We start from the raw sequence: 21,639 nt of genomic DNA on the forward strand, positions 1-21,639 counted from the left end.
AAAGGCAGGGCTGCAGATTTTCTGGTTCCTCCGTGGTGCTTTCAAACCTTTCTGTTGCTGGGGGAGGTAGAATATGTGTGTTTTCCTTTCAGCAGCTTTGAGATAGCTTTTGTGCAAAAGGGGGTGAAATGGAGGCTGCCTCAGTTTCCTCTTGGGTTTTTTTAAGGGCTGAAATATTATTAAAAAATGAAACATTTTCTTTAGGTTTTGACTTTTTACTGTTAATTGGATGCAACTGTGATTCATAAGCACTACAAGACAGCCACCAAAATAAGGTAACTTTTCTCCTTAAAATTTATTTCAAATTGAAAAATGCATTCCAGTAATGTTCCTCCAGCCTGACAAAGAAAGCTCAAACTCCCAGAAACACCGTGTTTTAGCATCTTTTAAAAAATAAAATATATTCTCATGGAAAAAATATGCTTAAGAAACAGTATGTTTCAATCAAAACCATGTTTCACGGGGAAACGGGTGCCCATTTCTAGTAGCGGGGGGGTGTTAAGGCCTGGGCTGGGAAGCCGAAGCGGGCAGGAGCCCGGCAGCGTGCTCGCTCCTTGCAGCTGAGACCAGGCTTGAGGAGACTGCCAGCAAGGGTAGGAGAAGCCTGCTGCAGAACATCAAATCTAATTTTTTTTTTTACATTTTTTTAAACAATCCGCTGGGATAGAATTAAGCTCCAGAGACAGACACTGGGAACTTCTTTGGGATAACACCCAAAGGGCGATTTCCTTTTGCTAACTGGTGCATAAAAGAAGAGGAAATCCTAAGACTACCGTAAGCAAGGTGTCCCTGAGCTTGTGGGACTGTTTTGTTCCCTTGTCCTTGTGAGTTGTCTTGCTGGCCTGAAGATGGCGAGTTTGCCATTTGGAGAGGTGGCTGTTGGCTGACAAGATGGGGAAAAGCCGTGCATCCTTGAGATCCTTGAGGGAAGCTGAAAGACAAATACTGGCTGAAGATGATAGCTAAGAGTTAACTCTTCACCCTCCCTAAGAGCTCTCCCATAATGCTTAATTTTGTGTGCATGACCAGCTGTTTACTAGGCATGAGGATATTGCCCTGAAGATGGTAAGATCAGTACTTTGGCTGATCATTAAACATTATTATTGGCAATGGAAATAGGGAACTTCGCTACCCACTTCAGCAGGAGCCACAGTCCACAGCACAGAGTCATTAAGACTGCTCTTCCAGGAGGCAAAGTAAAGGTGTATGATGACCATCCTATCATTTTCTTGTCACCCCTACGGTCTTCAGTAATACATGGACATGAATTAAGAGATACCCATATTGACTGATTGACTCCAAAGGTCCCACAATTAGGTCCAAGACTAAGACTCAAGCAATGACTTGTAGCGTTACTGATCTCTGTGCCATTATGAGCCAAATTCTCCAAGGAGGTCAAAAGTTTTGAGTCTGGGCCCCGCTGGACCATCACATACTTCTGGGAAAATATGTTTTCCATATCTGTTTTTCAAAATCCGTATCTGTGTTTAAAACTCATCTGGACTCCTTCACCAATTCACAAAAGCAAAAATATGATGTTGAAAACAGTGCTTTAAATAGACAAGAATACAAGTTTTTCCCTGACTGCCCACATGGAAACTCCACTAAACTCATCCTGTGACACACACATTTCCTATTGCTGGCTTCCCTGTCTTCCTTTCCACTTTCCTACTTTTCCTCTTACATTTCTGTCCTGTCCAAGGGCTAGAAAATGAGGCTGGAATGTGAATCATGTGTTTCCAAGAAGCATAAAGAACTTGCTCTGTGGCTCAAATTTTCCATTTATTTTTCAATAAAGATTTCTGAGCCCTCCCGAGAGCCTCATGAGTAGGAATTTCTTTCCAACATGCAGCTGCTCATTAATTCCTGGGAAAACCCTTAAAACAAACAGAGTTTTCAGTAACTTTGCAATCTTCCCATTCTGAAGCTTCACTGTTATTTCATTAAAGAAAGCACTCACAGCCATTCAAGAAAACATTTTCAATGTGCTATCTTGATCAGCTACACAAATGCACACACATACTGCATTCTGGCTGCAAATCTCAAATTTGGTGACAATTTGTTGCCCAAATAACTAAATCATTGGCAGGGGCGGGGCTGGGTGGGTGGATTTTTCCACCCCTCCTCTTCTCCAGTGCCGTACCCACTCCTCCCTGGATAGCTTGGGATTTTCCCTCTACCAGGAGGAGCTGCAGGAGGAGCCCCGGGGGGAGGAAGGCAGGGTCCTCTGCATCTTGGAGCCCTGGGCAGCACAAGGGACAGGCAGCTGCTGCTCCTGCCAGTATTGCTACAAAGCAGGTAGGGGCATCCCCTCCGACATGTCCAGCGTTGCAGAAGGATGCTGTATCTCAGCCATCGGACCATAAACGCACAGCAAACAAGCCAGGCCTGTCATATTTTGCACCAGGGCTGAACTCTGCCGTCGTGTCCGTCTCTACAAGCTGCAAGACCAGATGAGCCGTCGGGCAGCACTGATTCCAGAACTGCTTTAAACACCAGCCTCCCCTTGCTCTGCCACCGACGCCACTGTCCCCCACTCACCCACAGGGAATGGGGGGGGTTTGCAAGAGCCTGGACACGTATGTGAGTGTATTTGCCCGTGGATTTTCCCCAGCACCTGGTGCTGCAGGGCTGCTGCCGTGGCTGGAGGTGCTTGGGTGCTGCTGGCGAGCAGCTGTGGAGCACCGAGGAGGGTGGAGGTTTCCTACAGTACAAGGAAAGAAGAAATGCACAGCAAAGGCTGAGTGGTAATAAAGAGGAAAACTTCTTGATTTATGCTCAGAAGAGCATGTTGCTGGCAAAGAGCAGCGCTCAGTACCTCATCCCTTCCAGCAACCCAGAGACTCCACTTCATTTCTAGGTCTTAATAGCTTGTCTTTGACCCCACAACAGTTTGTGGGCCATGTGGGCAGAGCTAAGGGGAGCAGAGGCAATACCTCACTAGCATATGTCACTAGCTCAGGGGCATTCGCTTTGCATGCACAGCATTTTTTGGCTGAAAAAACCCGGCATTTTTGGCTGACTAAACCTTCTTGCCTCGCTGCAAGGCTCCTTATGCTGTTACCTCTGCCTTTCCCAATGCTCAGCTGAGAGTGAAGTAGCTACAGGGTCTTAGGAGTACCGGAGCACTGGGGTCTTAAAGCCCCGTTACCACTTGGCACAGAGCGTACCTTTATAGGATGGAAATCATTCGACTGCTGACAAAAATAATCCCAGGGTTTGCTGTCACTTAGATGATGTGGTGGTGCGGGCCTGAGAGGAAGACCGCACCCCTGGCCATCTCTCTCCAGCGAAAGCTCCGGCTCCCTCCACCCCACACAAGTCATTTTGGAGGGCCCCCCCCAAGATTTCTGAGAAGTTCTGCCACTTCAGGGCAAAGGGGTTTGACGTTGTGTCTGCAATGGGCTCAGTAGCTGCGCCGAGCACAAACCCAACAGCAAAGTGGCTCTGCCTCGCCGGAGCCCCTGCATTTTGTAGGATCTGGGTCTTTCCATTTTCCAGGCTTGAAAAGGTCTGGAGGGTGTTTTGCTGAGATCAACAATCAAATCCTCCACGATTTGTTTCAAGGCCCTTTTGACATTCCCCAGTAGCGTCTGTACCGTGATTTCTTTGGCTGTTTTTCTGCTGCAGGCATAGATCAAAGTGCTCTCTCTGACCCCCCACCGCTTGCCATTCAACTTGCATTCCCCCCCCGGCTAGTCGGAAGCTTTTTTAACGAGGCTGCTTTATCACTTATGAATATTATCATTCCGCACTGCGGGTAGATCTGTGAGTGAACAGCTTGCTAATAGTAAATGGCGATAAGAAAGCCGCCTTTGGCAAAGGCAGAAGGAATATTGCTCTGCGACAGATCCCTTATTCTGGGCCAGCTCAGGATGCCCCTCTGACAGCCGAATGTGGGTTTATATGGCAAACGTCCCCTGCTAGAGATTATGGGAGTCTTGCTCTCTGCTGTTCTCAGGATTAAGTAATGAGGGAGACAAGATTCTTGGTAGGGATTGCCTTGCTTCCCAAAATGTTAGAAGCACCACAGAATAGCAATAAAAAGAAGGCAATGGGCAATCACGGTTACCATCTGTAACACAAAAAAAAATCAGAGTTTTGTAGAAAAGCCATTCACTCCATTAAATAGTGAGAACTAAAGGCTGTAAAATTACTCTCTGGAGTTAAAAAGTAACTGATCAGAATTCAGGTAATTAATTCACTCCACACTTTAAAGCACAAACTCACCTCCAGGACTGCCTTTGAATATTCCAGTAGGGAATACTCATGGAGAAGCAGTGCTCTGACTGGTGTCTTTCTGCTGCACCTTCTTACCCTCCTCCATCAGATTTAAATGTTAACAGTTGTAAATTCTCACCCATCCTGGGCAGTCAGATCCTGCACCCAGTTGAACTGGCCCAGCCTAATGCCCCCCTGAGCCACCCTTCCCCTTGCACTCCACACACGCTTGCTTTTGGGTTGGCTTCACATCATTCATTTATCTCAGGCTAATTTTGCCCATGGAAACCTCTCAGGCCCTACTTTGTAAGTCAGTCCTTTGTTGCACACAGTTTTATTTTAAAAAGTGGCAACCCAAAGGGAAAGAGAGGTAAAACAAAAGCATAATTCAATTTGATGGAAACAAAAAGAATTAATTACTTAACGCCTACTTGGCAAAAATACGCTTTAGCTAAATCCTGAGAGCTGCACACAATGTCACTTGCTCTAGGAACGTGGTTGTCTCTGCTGGCAGTCATTAGTGGTGTTGGTATGTACAACAGGTCCTCTAAAAACAGCCATGTTCAGATTAGAGCCGCAAAAACCCTGATGCAGTGATTCTCTGTGGCATCCTGCCTCATCTCTTCTCACATCATCAAAGACGGATTTTGCCTCACCTTCTCCCAAGCTATTGTTAGCCATCTTTAATAGTACAGACCATCAACTCAATTACTGTATTGAAGCACGTACATTCAGGGAGGAGATCCCAGGTGCCTTTGGTCAACATAGGGTTTTAGTTTAATTAAAGGTAGGTGCTAAAACAGAAGTGGCAAGATATGCATCTCACATGTCCTTATTATCAACTTCTCAGCATTCACAGCTTTGCTCTTGGCAGTCATCTGCTGCAAATTTCTCAAATATTATTTGATGTTAGTCCACTGGTTTTCAAAAGTGTTTAGCGAGAAACATTAAATGCAGCCCAGCCCCAAACACCCGAAGGTAGCTCTGTGGGTCACGGAAGTGCAAGTCGCAAAAGCCAGTTCCGCACAGGATGATGTATTTACAAAGGATACTGAAGGGTGCTCAAGTGGAAAATCAGACCATTGAAAAGCTAAAACCAGCCATTGATTCTTATGTAAGTGTTACCTAATTGTTATTTTTTTTTCCCAGAAAACAGTCCATCAGACTGTCTCTTGTTTCATTACAAGTGTCCCCTTTGTGAGGACCCTTGACAGCAACTGTGAGGTTTTTAAGTACTGTTTATTATCACCACATAAGCTTGACTCCAAGGATCAGTGTTAGCATTCTCCCCTGGGAGTATGAATGGTATTGCCAGGGAACACACTATCATTGCTGTGGGAAATACACCACCTTGCTAATTTGGCATTTGTTTCATACTAGAAACTACACCGCGAACACTAACCACCCCTTGTAGTAACCACACATCAGTACTCTAAAATGCAGCCACTGCAATCAAAAGAGCCACCAGTGTTTTTCCACAGAGTAAGTCCCAGTCATGCTGACAAATACTGACGGTGCACTTTGACAAGCTGAGTCCTCCCTAGAAGAGAACTTCCAAGAGCCCCCTTTGTGGAAATTCTCTCTTTTTTTTTTTCTTTTCTGAAGCACTGGGTGGCTCTGAGGAAGTTCTCGGGAAGCTGTCCCTCTTCTTGGTATCTGACCATTCGATTCTCAGCTTGCATATAGGTGCCAGACTGCAACTTTTGCTGTGAGCTATATTTGATCCTGTGATGTGCCGGGGGAAAACTCTGTGGGGTTCTGCACAATATCCAACGCACCCACATTTTCTCTACTGGATGGAAGGCTGAACTTGCTTTCTCTCTACTTGCAGCTCATTCATGTTTGCTTTCCCTGGCTACTCAAATGTGAAGTAAAACTGTGGCTGTACCTTCACATTTAAGACCTGGCCTGCTTTAACATATAGTCCCCAGCCTCTATTTTTTTGTAACAGAGGCAAAGAAATGCCATCTGAGAGACTGAACAGCCACGTGTAATACATTTTGTGAGACCCAGCTGGTTCCTTCAGGCAGAGACTGGATATTTCTGGCTAGAAGGAGTGTTAGAGCCTCCCAGCAGTGTTTCTCCTGGCTCAGCAACCCTGCATTGAGCCTTGGGGGGCTCCAAGCCTTGGGTGGGCTTCGGACTTGGGCACTGGAGCCGGAGAGAGAAAAATCACCTTTTTTGCTTGGGTGAAGGCCTGAGTGAGAGTTTTTCACACCAAAGGAGAATCATGTCCTCTCCTTGAGTGACTCGTATGCTCGCTGGTCCTGCACTGCCATGGCTGTTTGAACCCCGGAGACGGGGACAGGCTGAAACAAAGAACTGAAAATTAAGAAAAATTAAGAGAGGCATGACGAACACTCAGCCCCTTCCCCCCTCCCTCCCGGTGACTTCTGTGGGATTGAATCTGAGCTTTCTTTGCTGAAAGTTGTTTCACAAACTAATCTGTTGCACACATATAAAGAACCATTAAATGCTCAAAGCCTGTAATTCTAAGCAAATCTTATACAGGGCATTTATGCTGCCATCAAAATGCAAAAAGCTATGTCTGAGAGATATTTCCAGAACAGCTAGTTAAGAGAATTGCAGCTGGAATTACTCACAGACTCATTCTTTGGAATGCTAAATGGTTTCATCACATGTAGATATCATGGGCTAAATTGTAGCTGAGTGGGGCAGAGCATCAGGACCCCTACCAGGCATGTCCACAGCAGGCAAAACTGTAATGGTCTAATGTCAATTCTAAGTATTTATTACTTATGTAGTTTGGTGGGTTGATTTGCATCTACATGCGGATTATGACTATGGTCAATTTTCCATCAACATCTAATAAGAAGACGTTTGCACTTTTGCAATCATATGAAAAAATAACTTAGCATAGATCAGGAAAGATAATAATTATCATAAAGCTTACTTGACTGTGTTCAGAAGTTTGCATCAATTGCTCATGGAGGACTGGTATTGACGAGATGTCATGTAGAAGGAAATTACTATAAAAATAATACCACTGGAGTTTCTGAGAAGAAAATTCTTGAAAAATATGTTGTTGAGAAATATGAAAATACAGAAATAGAAGGTACCTGTTGCAGAAGCAATACAAATGTGCAGCACTGTCATACGCAATGATTGCTATGGCTCACTGGATAATAACAGCAAATTAAGTTCTATAATTTTCCTAAGATCACACGTAGCTAAAATAAAATTTCTCAGTTGAAAAAAAAATCAGGTGCATTTTTGACACATGAGCTACACTTTCAATGGAAAAAAGAATGAAACAGCTGGCTGCGAACATATTTTTGTAACCACTTACACAGCAAACCATGGAAATACCAAAATGTTGCTGATAGTTTTCAGTGCTACACATCCCTCCTCAATTTGACCACTTCAAGACAGGAAAGAACAGTGTCAGAAATACCTGAAATAAAAAAAAAAGGAAATTTAAATTAAATTATTTCAATTTTGACAATGTGTCATCTAGTGATAACATTAGTGTTTGGGGGACATCTATCTGAAAATTAACACAAAATGAGAATTGAATTTTTCCTCCAGTATTAGTCATGTGGTATAATCTGTAACCTGACAAAGCAAGCCAGAGAGAAGTCATAATTTGATCCTAGATGTTGCAATCAAAGCTTCTTACCTTTCAAAGGAATTTAAAAACATGATACTTCAGCTGATATCTTGATCACATGTAAATACTGAAGCATTTCTGTACAGATGGTTGTTGCTATAACCTTGCAGTTCAGAGAAGCTTCAGCCGCTCTTGCTGTCAACCCCAAACCTGGGTTTTCACAAAACTTCTTATTTTTCTTTCAGCCTGTGAGTTTGAAAAATGTGTAGGGAATAAACATGCAGAAAGCTACAGTGAAGAACAACCTCCTTGGGAGCACGTTACCTTTGCGGAGTTCAGCGCTCCAAAGCTTGGAACTTACAGAAAGGGAATTTGCTGATCTGACCTAAACTCAGTACCCTTGTACCTATGCATTATGAAATAGTATTTAATCACAGAAACTTAAGATTATCTGTGCTCCTGGAAAGCTCCTGCCTTATTCCATGTGAGAAATGGATGTCTCTTCCTGAATGGGTAGCTATACCTTCTTTTTACACCAAACTGCGTCATTACTTTCAGGATTTTTTTCCTCAATGCACGATTTTTAGAGAAACCCTTAACTGCATAGAGACAATTAAGTGAAATAAATAATGTGCTTCACAGCTAACACTATGTATTTACATGCAATGATTGTATTTAAATACCTGTGATGATAACTCTGCCTGCTTCTTATGGAATAGGATACTGCTGGAGACAACTGAAATGAAAGTCCTTGCAGGACTCCTAATGCAGAGGCAACTGAAGGCCAGGAGGAGGTTTGCCTTCACATTTCCCAACGAGGACCAAATGTAAAATCACAGTAGACAGCCAGAGAATATCCAGGTTAAACCCCATCCCTAATCAGCAGATTTTGGAGCTGCCGGATTTGCTAGGCATGATACCTTCACAAATAGGGACAAGAAAGAAAAAGGGGATGGGGAAGTAAGAAGGAGTTAATAATCTCCAATCTCGTCTGTCATCTCTCCCTTCGAAATCTCAAAGTTCAGTTATAAGCCTTGTGATCATGCAGCCAGGAAAGTAAACATCATTAGCATGAATTTAAAGTGCTTTCAGCGTACCCCTCATGATCATTCAAGCAGATAAGGGAAAAAAAACCAAACAGAACAAAGCCATCTAGAAAATGCTTCATTTTGTCAGTTGAAATAACAAACACTTTTTACAGAGTTGCAGCCTGACCTAAGCTAGATTCATCAAGTAATTAGCCACTATGAACCTCTGTTTTGGTTTACTCAGTTCCACAGCGCTGGGTTACTGGTCTGTGATAGTTACTGACCTTTTTCTAAGGACATCCTTGTCCCTGTCTTAGGAACCCTTCCTGCTAATAGCATTTGAGTATTTTTTCCATATCACTTTTGTCATATAATTTTGCTGAGTTTTTCACACCGAGGGCACTACCATATCATTTCTCTTTCCCTGCTGTTTCCAGCATTGTCACTTACAGCCTTGAGCCCTCTTTTCTGACGCAGCTGGAGGATGGCAGCTGAGTGCAAAAACCCTCCTGCAGAGATTTCTATGGGTAATGTTGATTCTCCAGGCGGCTGCAGTGGTATGCAGCAAGCTTTAGAGCTCCTTTTTATAGTTGCTCATATCAGTATGCTTTGACTCCTGGGGCCACAGTCATACTGAGAATAATCAAAATACTGGCACTTCCCAGACTACACGTGGATTTGTAACTTGTCCTACCAGCTAGTAACCTTCATAGACGTGAAGCTGTGAAGCCTTCAGGGAATAGAGGAAATTAACTTTAAAAAATATGTTTCTGTCCTTGCTATGCAGTCTGTTCTAAAGTTCACTGACTGCTGTTGGAACAATTCACGTGAACAGGTTTAATCAGGCCTGCAGACTGCAATTATGTAAGCATGATGTAATTTTCTGAGACAAAAATATGGAGCAAGTTCAGCATTTCATTACCTGTCCAGAGCCTCAATCCATACGTAGGCGAAGGTTGCCTAAACTTGGTAGGTAGCTGGTTGTAACAGGAACCAAAGGTGTCTGGATGTGATGGTAGCGTTCCTTAACCTCGTTAGCTGGATGAGTTGTCTAGTCCTGGAGCACATTGTGCCTGGGTTAGAATATCGACTTGCGGTGATTAATATTTACATATACACACATATATGCTTACTTCTTACTGGATGTTTCTATACTGCCAAATCTGCTTAATCTAAGCTGTTTTCCCCAAGTATGGAGCAGCAGATTTTTTTTCAGGTCATGGGAAAGCAGCTCAAGCCAAATAGATGCAGAGTAGAGCTCCAACAAAGCAGGGTATGCTTGTCTGGTGTGGTTTACTAAGTACAGACACAAAGATGAGTGGCTGTATGACAAACCACACAAGCTAGGGAAGCCACGTATGCTGTGGGAATTTCATCGCTTACTTGGGATACTACAATGTCCAGTTGCTAGCAAGAATTATCTCTTCTCCGATGCTGCTGCATTCACATTTTCTAAACATGGGCTACTAACCGTTTTGTGAGCAATTAGGTGTTTTTTAAAACTTACTGTCTGGATCTGGAAAAGCAGAGCTGCTAGCTTTGCTGGGAATGGTGTTTCTCACTGGTATTTCTCAATGAACAGGCTCACCCATGCTGTCTTAAAAATAGTAGGCACACTATATCCACACACACCTTATCCCTTTCTTGGTCCTATTGCACTTTGCTTCCCCCTAACAATTTATTTTCTTTGACCTTCCTGCAGCCAGCAAAGAGAACCTCAGGCAAGAAAACAGACACATTTATGATACACAAAATAGTAAAGATATTTCTTCCATTCTTGGGTGGGTAAAGAATCCTTACGGCCCCCACAGGCAGCCAAGGAAATACTTTCAGGCACAAATATTATCAAAGGCCTTCTCCTGATGCTCCTTCCCCAGTTTTGTCCTAGAAGTAACAACGGCCTTGGGGTGGTACGTGAGGAGCTGGACCACGTTTCAGCACTGCTGATACATCAAGCATACTTGGCGTAGCACACATTTCACAGCTTTGGGAAGCATAAAGCCACCCCAGACTAATTCCCAATAAGGCTGAAAATTTGCTGGTATTGTTATTTAACAACAACCGCTCTGCAAACACAAGCAGGGAAGCCTTGCTCGCTAAAATACAGGGTATAGGACAAGCAAAACTTTGAATGCCTCAGCCTGTGAAACACTTGTCTGCTGTCTTCATCTGCCTTTGCAGGGAACACATGTAAATGCCTACCCTTAAAGGGAAGTCACTATTTTAAGGACTTACTCTGGCAGCAGCGGGATAGGACTTCCTACCAAACACGTTCACCATAATGTAAAAACTACAGGGATAAGGTTCAGATGCAAAAGGGGGGGAAAAGTTAGGTAAGGTACATTTCCTTTGTGCCAGGGGGTAGGTAGGAAGGCTGTGAGCTTCACTGGTCTGAACGTCACCGAAGTCTGCCCTCCTGCACTCTGCCACTGCCACCAACTCCTTCAGAAGTAAAGGATCAAAAGTAAATAGTGTCCTTTTCTGCTGATCACAACACCAAGCACATGCAGTTCTCAGATTCGAGGGTTTATGCACTAGTTTCTTTGAATGCCTGTAAAAGCAGCGTGATATAATCTGCCCAGAAGAGAGCAGCATTGATACCCTGTGAAGGACAACCAAGGTATTATCTATTGCCAGACAGTAGTAGGCTGATTCATTTATCAGCCATAATATGGGGATGCAATTATTGCACTGAAATTTAGGAATTATTTTTATTAATCGATTAACATTCTAAGTTGCTTCCTTAACAGGAGTTATGTGAAATTTCTTGATAGGAGCCTTTGTGTGAAACGGGCATAGATCTGAGTGAACCACACAGTTGTTATGCTTGTATTAGAGCAACAGAAACCGTATATAACATTTAAGGCTTGCTGACAGTAAAAATGCACTGCGGTATAGACAAGGCTACCCTTGATGCACTGCAGATGTACCCTTAATTAATCACAGAAACAATCTGCTGCTTGCAGGGAACTTTTGACAGGTCCATTTTAAAAGGAACATGCACCGAAGAGCCTGACTTTGTCAGGTGAAGTATCACCCTGTTACCAAACAAGCCCGTGGCTTCAGGATTTGGGGGTGAAAGGGGTATTCAGGCTAACTGAGGCTTCCTTCTTCCCTTCCGCGGGACACCGTCACCTCCTTCTATTCACAGCTCTGCCAAGGATTTTCTGTGCGACTTTGACCAAGTCAGTGGGGCAGAGCTGTTTGCAGAGCATGCCTCTGCCTACGCTCTGCCAAGGCAACGCTGGCGGGATGTCAAAGCAGAGGCTTGGCACGGGCACCGGTCGGCTCTCCTCGGGCTGGTTTGTAATCAGGTTCCAGTCCTGCCAGTACCCGAGCGTGTTCGTGACGCCGCACAGTAATTTGAGTGGGACCGCTCTCCTGCAGGAAAAGCCCTACGCCTGCTGAAGCACAGAATTTTCCCACAAAAAAAAAAAATTAAATATTATGTTTTGCTGAACAGTCGCGAACTTCTAGGGCTCTGTGACGGCAGTTAAACCAAGTACAAATCTCTGTATTTTTTCCCTGCCGTTGGAGCCAAACTACTTCCACATTTCTGTGTGGGTGATTGCCTTTGATCCCTCGGAGAGGAGGTAGCTTTCTCCAGGAGTGTGCTGGGAGGGAACAACTGTTGCTCTCCCTTGTGAAATCCCATCTGTTGTCTTCAGCAGCTCTTACTCGCCGGCTGAACGCGATAATGTTTCTCCGGCAGTAGCTGTAATTCTCCAAGCGCTTTGCTGGGTGCAAAGTCAGAACTTGATTCAAAAAGGACAAGCAGGGATACAATTTTGCTCTCTCCCTTCTGTTACACAGCGTGTTATGAATTAAAGCTGCTGGCGGCCAGGTAGGGCAGAGTCCAGGTGAGTTTTGGGGTTGGTTTGACATCTCCGAAGGTGAAGGGCAGTGTGCTAATGTTAGAGCTGGGTTCTGGAAATGGGGAAACCTTTTTGGATGTAATTTTGGGTAGTATTACCTGCCATTTATTATTAAATAATATTTAAACGATTGTTAGCTTATGGTGGAAAGGTAAGCGGGCAGAAGCTGAAGTTGGTAATGTTTCCATGTAACAAAGCATTGACTTTATTCTGGGGAAATTAAATGGGAGAGCGTGAGGATTCGGGGGAAAAAAGCCCAGTGCAACCGAGCAAATTGAAATACTAACACAACCACCCCTTCTCGTTGCTTGTGGGGAAATTCCTTCGGTTCGAAGGGCCGTACCTGCAGCCACGCTCCCTCCATGTTAGTGAGACACTCCCCTCGCGCTAAAACACTCGGATTTTTTTTATTTTTTTTTTTTTTTTTCCCCAAGATGTGACAGAAACGCGAAACAGACGAACCTAAACCACCACCAGAATCGGATCAACAGCTCTTCGCCGTTCGAGGGGACCGGGACCGACCCCCCCGGCCCGTCCCCGCCGGCACCGCCGCTGCCCTGCCCGGCCCCCGGCCCCTGGCATGGGAGGCGGGACCCGGCGGCCGCCCCCGCCCCTGGGAGGGCGGCAAGGGAGAAGGAGTTGAAGCTGGGAGCCGTGCCGTATGGGGCCGCCGCGTTCTTCGGCCTGAGGAGAGCCCGACCCCCGCGGCCGGAGGCGCCGCGTTCCCCGGCGGAGGAGGTGGTGGAGGGCGGGGGGAGGCCGATGGAGAAGCGAGAGGACGGGCGGGACTGGGCGTACAGGTAGGGCTGCCGGTGGCGGTGCTTCGGGTCGCCGGTGCCGGGCTCGAGTGGCGGGACGGCTCTGAGGGGAGAGCCCGGTGTGTGTGTGTGTGTGTGTGTGTGTGTCCGTCCCGCCGGGACCGGCCGTGGCCGCTCCCACCCGGGCTCTGCCGGGGCGGAGGATGTGTGTGGGTGTGCGTCACGTTTTAAAAATACCGCTTTTACAACTTTCTTGTGAATCTGCGGCGCTCTGGCTGAGGGAGGGAGCGAGGCGGGAGCGGTGACTCTCAGCGCCTCGCAGGGCGTTTGGCTTTTTTTTTATTTATTTTGGTAGTCCCTTAAAATAGCCTTTTTTTTTTTCCTCCCCCGCTGGTATCTTGCCCAGAAACACGAAGGGCTGAGGGGAGCCGTGGTGGAGGGTGAATTTGGAGCCGGTCGATGCGGGGAGAGCAAGATATTCCTCTCAGAGCCCTTGGGGTTTGGGGCGGGGGGCCGGCGGGACGTGGCCGAGGGGTCTGCGGGGGGGAGAGGCCTTCTCCCCGGGGAAATCCCCGGCACAGACCCACCGGTGGGGCTGTTAACGCAAGGGCAGCGAGGGGCAGCGGTAACCCTCGCTGCCTGGAGGCAGGTTAGGGAAGGTGACTTCCTTAAAACCGTACTTCGTGGCTCTTTATTTTCCCTTTTTACCTCAGGAATGGAGTTGAGAGTGAAGTTATTCAGTGCTTGCTGCCTGGGCATTCGCTGGCATAAATATGAGATGTGTGTTTGTGGAGGTGTTAGAATTTTTTTGCGTGCGTTTTCACGTTCTGTGCCTTCCGAGAAACCGGTGTTGGGGGTTTCGGTGTTTTTTTACGCCTGTGGGTTTTGTGTCAGGTTTGGGGAGTACATGGGTACAAAGGTGACTCTGATAACAGCCGATTAGGTAATACTAATTGGAGGTCTGAATATGAAAATGTTCCTCTTCTGATTCATGCTTTTACTACCCATGACAATCCCGTGAGCTGGAGTTTACCCAAGGCTGTGCTGGTTCCGCTCCATGGGCAAATTCCTTCTCCATGAATGAAGTGGGCAGTGGTTTTGGAAGTCAAGCCTCCATGTCTGTCTTGCAAACTTTTCTGCGTAGACAGACCCCTCTGCCTGTTTAACTTCTACGAAGCCTATGAGTGTTCTGTGCTCAGGTTGTTAATTGGTGGGTATAAAGCGTCCTGGGAAGTTGCTGTAAATCTAGTTTAGCAAGGTGACTTGATATATCAAGCTAAAACAGAATCAGACTTCCAGTTCTGAAACTCCATCAGTGTCATGCTGTGACACTGAAAAACTGTTAAAGATAATAAAATAAGCATTTTTGGTACTACGTACGAAGAGGGTAGATTGACACAAGGATTTGTGTTTTTTTCCAAGCTGTATACTTTCACGAAGATAACTTCAGAAATTACCCCTTTTAAAAATAATCTTTGGAACTTGCTACACTTTACTTTTTGTTGTTATTTTTCTGTGCAGAGCCATGTGGAAAGTGAGTTCAGGCCATATTTGAGCTATTGTGCTATACCTTCATACTTTTCAACTGTTTGCCTGTATTGTGGAGAAAAATACCTCCCAGACTTCTGTGTGGCCGTAATTTGGGTCAGTTTTGCACACAATGGACCCTGTGCTCTAAAAACTCCTTACTTCTGAAAGTAGTGAAGTCTGTGAAACTGACTGAACAGTGCATGTTTAAATTCATTTACTTACACAGCTTCGATATGCTCAACGGAGTGTAACAGTTTGTGTAAAGTAGGTTTTTGTTGGAGGGAGTTTTGAGCTGCTTTTAGAAATAGCAACTGGAAGTTATTTAAAGCATACTTGCACGTTTTTTTTTTCAGCTCCAGGTGCGTAGAAACATTTGTACAAGAATTCTTTTTTTATTTTGTAGGGTTGATCCATATGGGTTTGAAAGGCCAGAAGACTTTGATTATGCATCCTATGAAGCCTTCTTTTCCAGATATCTAGTGGTACTCACTAGAAGAGCAATAAAATGGTCCAAGCTCCTAAAGGGGAATAACAGTATACAGAAGAGTTTAAAAGGTGAGCTGTACGCCTGTTTGTAGGTAAAAGTGCATTATGTTGGAACCAATATATATCGTATTAAATTGGTTTGTGTTTTAGAATGTTAAATACTATTTTTGTCTTCAAATGAAAAACAGTAGTATAAACAGTAATAATACATAAGCAAGGATGCTGTTGTTAGGGGGATCATTGATTTGATTTAAAGCTTACGAAGGAGTAATCCTTCTTTGGCATATGCTATAATATCTTACTACATCCGTAATACAGAGATTACGGCCACTGGCACTTCAAGATGCCGTTTTACAGCTGTTTGTTGTATTGTAGTCTGCTCTGTGCTCTCTTTAAAAAGATATGAGATTATGTAGAAGACACTGTATTGAACCCCAGGGCTCTCAGTTGCTGACTCTTTGACAGTTTTTTAGATTGTTGAGATTTTCTAGCTCTTCTTATCCTCATTTTGTAAAGTGATGTTCACCTCAGAGCTAAAAAGGTGTGTACTAAGAACTGATGCTAAATGCCTTATGAAGAAAGTAAAATCAGTGCAGGAGCTGATAAAACATTGGATAAAATGCTGATGGAACTGTTAATGGTCACTTCGAAAAGCCAGAAAACCTCTAGTAATGTTTTATCTTACAAGAGAGATGGGGAGAAATAAACGGAGGGAGTCAGAAGGTGGCAGGGAATCCTGTGAAACTGAAGGGGGGGGGGGGTTTCCTCCCACTCTTTCTCTGGGTTATTTTTTCATATAAGCATCTAAATTTTCCTCTTTGCTCTTAATAATGCTGTTCATCTTGCTTTCTCTTGGGAGTCTTTTGGAGTGGGGCAGAGTTCTTTGTAAGTATGTTAAAGTGAGTAAAACTAAGCAAAAGTTAATCAGGCAGTGACTGTAACAGCTGAATATTTAGAGCTGTGCTTCAGGTGCAGACATTGACTGCTAATTCTGGTGGTTTTGTTGTTTTGGGGTTGTTTTTTTTTTTTCTTGGCACCAAGAATGAGGTGGTAACTAGTGAGACATTTTAAGTATAACAGTGTATTTAGTGTACGTATGTCCATTTTAAGGCTGAGGAGTCCCAGAAAATGTAGGTTTGAGCTATAGCAGCTAGATCATATGCTGCTAACCAGCAAGTAGCTACTTCTCTCTGTCTTCCAAATGTAAAGAAGCTTTTGTTTAGGGTGTCAAGTTTGAATATAGCAATAACTGTGCAGTATTTTGAATTAGTGAGGATTTTGAGATTCTGCAGAACTTAGTCTTCTAGTTGTTGTGGAAAAATAATCTCAGGTTTTGATTCATCTCCTTCTCTAAAAATGTGTGAACTGTGACAGTGGCAGCTTTTAGCAATTTCTGTGAGTTTGTTACATTTCTCTTCCCTTGTGTTCCCTGTTCCAGCATTGTGGACACAGAATGCTATTGTGATACAAACAGTGTGAATGCCTTTGGTCTTATTTCAGAGTCAAAACTTTGACCAAATCTCTCAACTTGTCCACCAGGCTTCAGTACCGATGGTCATGCTGCCCCTCTAGCCACGTAATGGCAGTAACCATTAACGTGGCTTTAATCGTCTCCAACACACTACTACTGATTGTGCAAAATGGGATGCCACAAATCCACTGAATGGACACAGGCAATGGCTCTTGACTGTAGCAAGCCCTTCTGGGCTGGTACATCATCTTTGATGTTACTAACTTTTGCTAAAGATACTTGAATTTGTAGACTATGCATTCTCATGCATATATGTAATATGTAGCTCTAAGGAGAGTGACTGGAATAAATAATGTTGAGGAAATGTAGTTTTGAGTGTACATTCTACATTGTTACATTGTTAACAATAAGCCTCCCACATTATTGGTCTCTTCTGCAGGTGTCTGGAGATAGGACAAGAGGAAATGGCCTCAAGTTGAGGCAAGGGAGATTTAGGTTAGATATTAGGAAAAATTTTTTTACTGAGAGGGTTGTCAAACATTGGAATGGGCTGCCCGGGGAAGTGGTTGAGTCACCATCCCTGGAGGTATTCAAAAAGCGAGTGGACAGGGTACTCCAGGGCATGGTTTAGGGGGCATGGTTAATGGTTGGACTTGATGATCTTGAAGGTCTTTTCCAACCAAAATGATTCTATGATTATCCTCAACTGATACCTTGGAAGAGGAAAGCAACTGGTTAACCTGTACAATTACAGATTTTTAAATACTTCCCTTCTTGTATCAGTATGAAGATTGAAGTCTGTGGCATGTGCACTTAGAATTATGTAAGCAGTTTTTCAGGCGTGTGCTTTATCCTGCAAGATGATCCTGCAGTGATTTCCTTGCAGGCCGGCAGAGAGCAGAAGGTCTGCCTTGTGATGCACTGCATTTCCCTCCTCCAGGACCTGACTTCATTGCTCTGAAGCTTTGTTCAGGAGCTGCTGGTTCTGATTAACTTCCCCTCTGCTGCAAGTTGGCCATAAGCTAGAATTAAGAAGAATATTTGATTTGCCGTTTCCCCCTGCCCCGAACGCAGTAGCTGTATCTGTGAATCCATATCTTTATTCGGAGTTCTACTGGGGCCTTTTCAAAATGCGTCCTGCTGTTAGTAGATGTGAGAGAGGCATTGTACGTGTGGTATCTCAGTAGCTCCACACCCATTTGTCTTTACACATAGAGAAGCTCATAATTCCTGTCTGGGTGAACAGGAAGAAGTGATGACTTGTGTTAATTTTCCAGTTTGGAAATGTGGCGTGTTCACATGCTACTGTGTCTGCCTCCAATCCAGGGTGGTATGTATGTATATAATTCTGATCTACTGTAAAGAAAAATAATTGGACTACATTCTAACAACTGTAATTAAGCAGTGTATCCTGTTGTTCTGGATTACAGCCTTCCGGCAGGGCGGACCTTGGGAATATTGACTGACAGTTCCTTTTGCGCATTCTCCAGTCTCTTCCTTTTTGTTATTTTCTGGTATTTTGTTTCCCCCTCTACCCTTGTTATCTTAACTGTTTCCTCTGCACATGTGAATTTTCAGTCAGTGTTTGATCACTTGCCTCCTTTCTCTCTCTGTGACTACTGAGATCCTCTTAATTTTTGCTTTTCTCCATTCAGCTGCTACCTTTATGGGACCAAAAGACAGCTTTCTGCTCTGGCTTGTTTACAGGTGGGCAACTGTCTGACGTAATTGCCCAAAGTAGCTTAATTCTGATTAAAAGCACGCTATGTAAAAGAATTTGGCTGTAAGTGGATTCGTCAAAACTGACCAGTAGCAGAAGGTGCTTTCTAGTCTTTGAGGCTGATAAAATACAGTGAAAGTGATGGTACTAAACAGTGTTGATAACAGGAGCACTTCTGTTCCAGCTCAGGGGTTCCAGCCCATCTTAGTCAGTTTTCATGTTTGACTGTAACTTGAATATTTACAGCACAGATCTGCTTTGTATCTGTGGTATATTCGTAAAATAAAACTTTCAATTCCTTGTTTTATGCTGTTTTCAGCTCTTTTGTAGAATTTTTCCTCTAGGGTCCAAGTTAGTTTCCTCAGCATTCAACAGTAATTGTTAGTAACTGAAAAGTGAGATGCTTCTCAAAATCACACTCTTCTCATATTTTAGATGAGATCATTTTAGTTTTTAAATGGGGTTTTCCTACATAAACTTTGTTTCTCTCTACACCATAGACTATGTTAATGGGGGGGAAAAGGTAACTACAACTTCATCTAGAAGGAAAAACCTCCAAAATTTTCATGTTCTACCATTAAACAAGGACAGGCAGGTTTAAAGTGATTTACTTATTTTTAAATCTTGTTACTGTAAGTAGTGCACAGTATTGGAAAATGTTATTTTCTGCATATTTTTCTCTTGAAGTTACTTGGGGCATTTATCAGCAGTTCTAGAATACTACCGTATCATGTAGGGTAGTAACAAGAAAAACATATTAATAAAGTGTGACTCTAAACCTGCAGAAACTGGCACTGGGTGTCAGAGGTCATGGAATTATTAAGACTGCTTTTGTTTGCTTAAAAATGGACATTTCATATTTTGTTAATGAACACAGGCAAAAATTTCACATAAAGATACTTCTTTATAACATGTTTTAAAGCTTAGACTGAGTTCTGTACACTGTGGTTGTTATCCTGGGAGTGATTCTGTGCGTGGATGCTCAGGGCTTGGTGGTATTCAGCAGTGCTACTTTAGAGATCAAGCCCTTGGTTTAGAATTGGGAGTTGGATGTGTGACTGGAGACACATGCACAATCCGGCTTCATCTGTGAAAGCTTCTTACATGTTACAGTGGGAGGATATTCTGTGGTGTGGACTGTTGTTGTGGGCCTTTTACCTCCTGAGGGTAATGTGGAAAAGGGCCTACAGAAAACAAAATAAATACATATTTGTATAAAACAATACAATTTTATGTATAGAATATGAGATATAAATAATATAAGTATATATAAAACATACTAAATTGCAACTGTCCTTGTTTTCAAAACTACTTTGCTGCTTCTGTATGCCAGTTTGCAGATCCTGGCAAGTATGATAACAGTGTAAGAAAAGCACCATGTAAAGGGCTTTTCCATTCCTCAGGGAGTCAGGGAGCAGGGGTAGTCACCTGGGGCGATACAAGCCTCTGGTTGTCTATCACCATGAGAACGAGGACACTGAGGAATAATGAGCGTATGCTGTGCTGCAGGGCTGCTTTCCCCTTGTACCAGTGTCAAAGGCTTGTCCCTGCTTCTCTTGAATTTAACGTGTATTGTTGGATGTGGATGGTGGCTATGCTTTCAGAATTGACAGTTTTTCCAGAAAAAAATACCACTGGAATTATGTGTTAGAATATAATAATCCAGTAATTTAGCCAGTAAATTTGCTTCTAGAGACACTCGCAGGCTCATCCAAACGTTTCTTCTTGTTGACCTAAATCGGACTGGTTCCTCGTACTCATTCCTGCATTTGCTATGTCCATCTATAGGATTTCTTGAGCATTAGAGTTCAAAATCTTGTAAAAAAGATGAAGTGGGGATTATTAAATAACCATGGGAACAAGGAAATTATTTCCAGTCCGCCTAAAAGAAGGTTGTAGTTAAAGTTACTTTGCAGCTAGAACAGTAGAGACTGTAACCCATAGTATAAATCCTCATTGAAAAGCTAAACAGAAACTGTACCCTGATGACCAGGTGTTTATCGCAAATGTTGAGGGTAGGAGTGTTTCTTTGAGAGAAAGTACCAGACTTTAGGTGGGTGAAATGCCCATTAGAGATGCACGGATCTCTCTGTGGACACTGGGAAAGCAGCTTTGGCTCCTAAAGGATAGGCAGCTGCAGGTAGGTGCCATGTATTTAGAAAGTGGCTGGCTGAGTTGTTGTAAGACCTTGTTTCACTCTGTTACAGATCATTGTGACTGGATAAAACCAGATTAGGTAATGGTATTGTGTGTGTGTGGGGAGGGGGAATAAAAATACCCACTCTCATTTGAGTCCTATAGAGTTTAGGGAGGAGAAATTGATACTCTAATTGATACAGTCTCATTCATTTGGTAAGAAATGTCTGTTTCCTTTGTCAGTTTTGGCTCCCTGGAAAAAGCAGAAGGATCTCAAACATTTGACTGTCTTTTTGGGTCAGAAGGGGTAATGCTGATTTAAGATTATGAACCACTGAGCAGCATTGGCTCCTTATTAATATTTTTCATACCATTCCTAGGAGGAAGCTGCTTTGGCTGTCATTAGCCTGATGCTTCTTCCTGCAATCTTGCATCCTAGTTATTTACACTGAATCATCTGCTTAAAAAAAAACCCCCAAAGCACACCCTGATGATGAATATGATGCAGGAGATAAGAGCTACTTTAGATTTGAAAAGACTTCCCCAGTTATTCTAGGAAAAAATCATCTGCTGCTTACTCACACCTCCAGTTCTTCCAGAAGCTCATCTAGACAGTAGCCACAGATTTCATATTTATCAGTTTCTGCTCTGATTTCAGTGGTTAGGTGCTAAGCTGAAATCCTAGGGTGATGTTAAAATAGCCATTTATGCTAGAGCATATCCAAGCAAATGGAAAGGGCTATCATGTCAGAGGCCATTGGTAACACAGGGAAAGAAAAAGTCAGTACTCGTCTGAATGAAAAAAAGATAAAGATCAAGGGGAAACTTTACTGTTCATATCTC

At 43.6% G+C, this 21,639-nt stretch overlaps 1 protein-coding gene across 3 annotated transcripts in view; it reads left to right on the forward strand.

Annotated features, from left to right (window-relative positions):
• Positions 1-12,452: 12,452 nt before the first annotated feature.
• GRTP1 (growth hormone regulated TBC protein 1) overlaps positions 12,453-21,639 on the forward strand; it is a 39,705-nt gene continuing 30,518 nt past the window's right edge. Inside the window, exons 1-3 of one of the 3 annotated variants that reach the window (XM_052773973.1) lie at positions 12,537-12,664; positions 13,130-13,495; positions 15,387-15,538. In XM_052773973.1, coding sequence (XP_052629933.1) covers positions 13,458-13,495; positions 15,387-15,538 — 190 coding nt within the window. In that variant the 5' untranslated portion in view covers positions 12,537-12,664; positions 13,130-13,457. Of the gene's footprint in view, positions 12,665-13,129; positions 13,496-14,212; positions 14,234-15,386; positions 15,539-21,639 lie in introns of those variants that run through there. The other 2 variants (XM_052773974.1, XM_052773972.1) reach the window with 2 other exon arrangements.

Source organism: Harpia harpyja, chromosome 22, assembly GCF_026419915.1.
Source record: "Harpia harpyja isolate bHarHar1 chromosome 22, bHarHar1 primary haplotype, whole genome shotgun sequence".
In the NCBI taxonomy this organism is placed as follows: Eukaryota; Metazoa; Chordata; class Aves; order Accipitriformes; family Accipitridae; genus Harpia; species Harpia harpyja.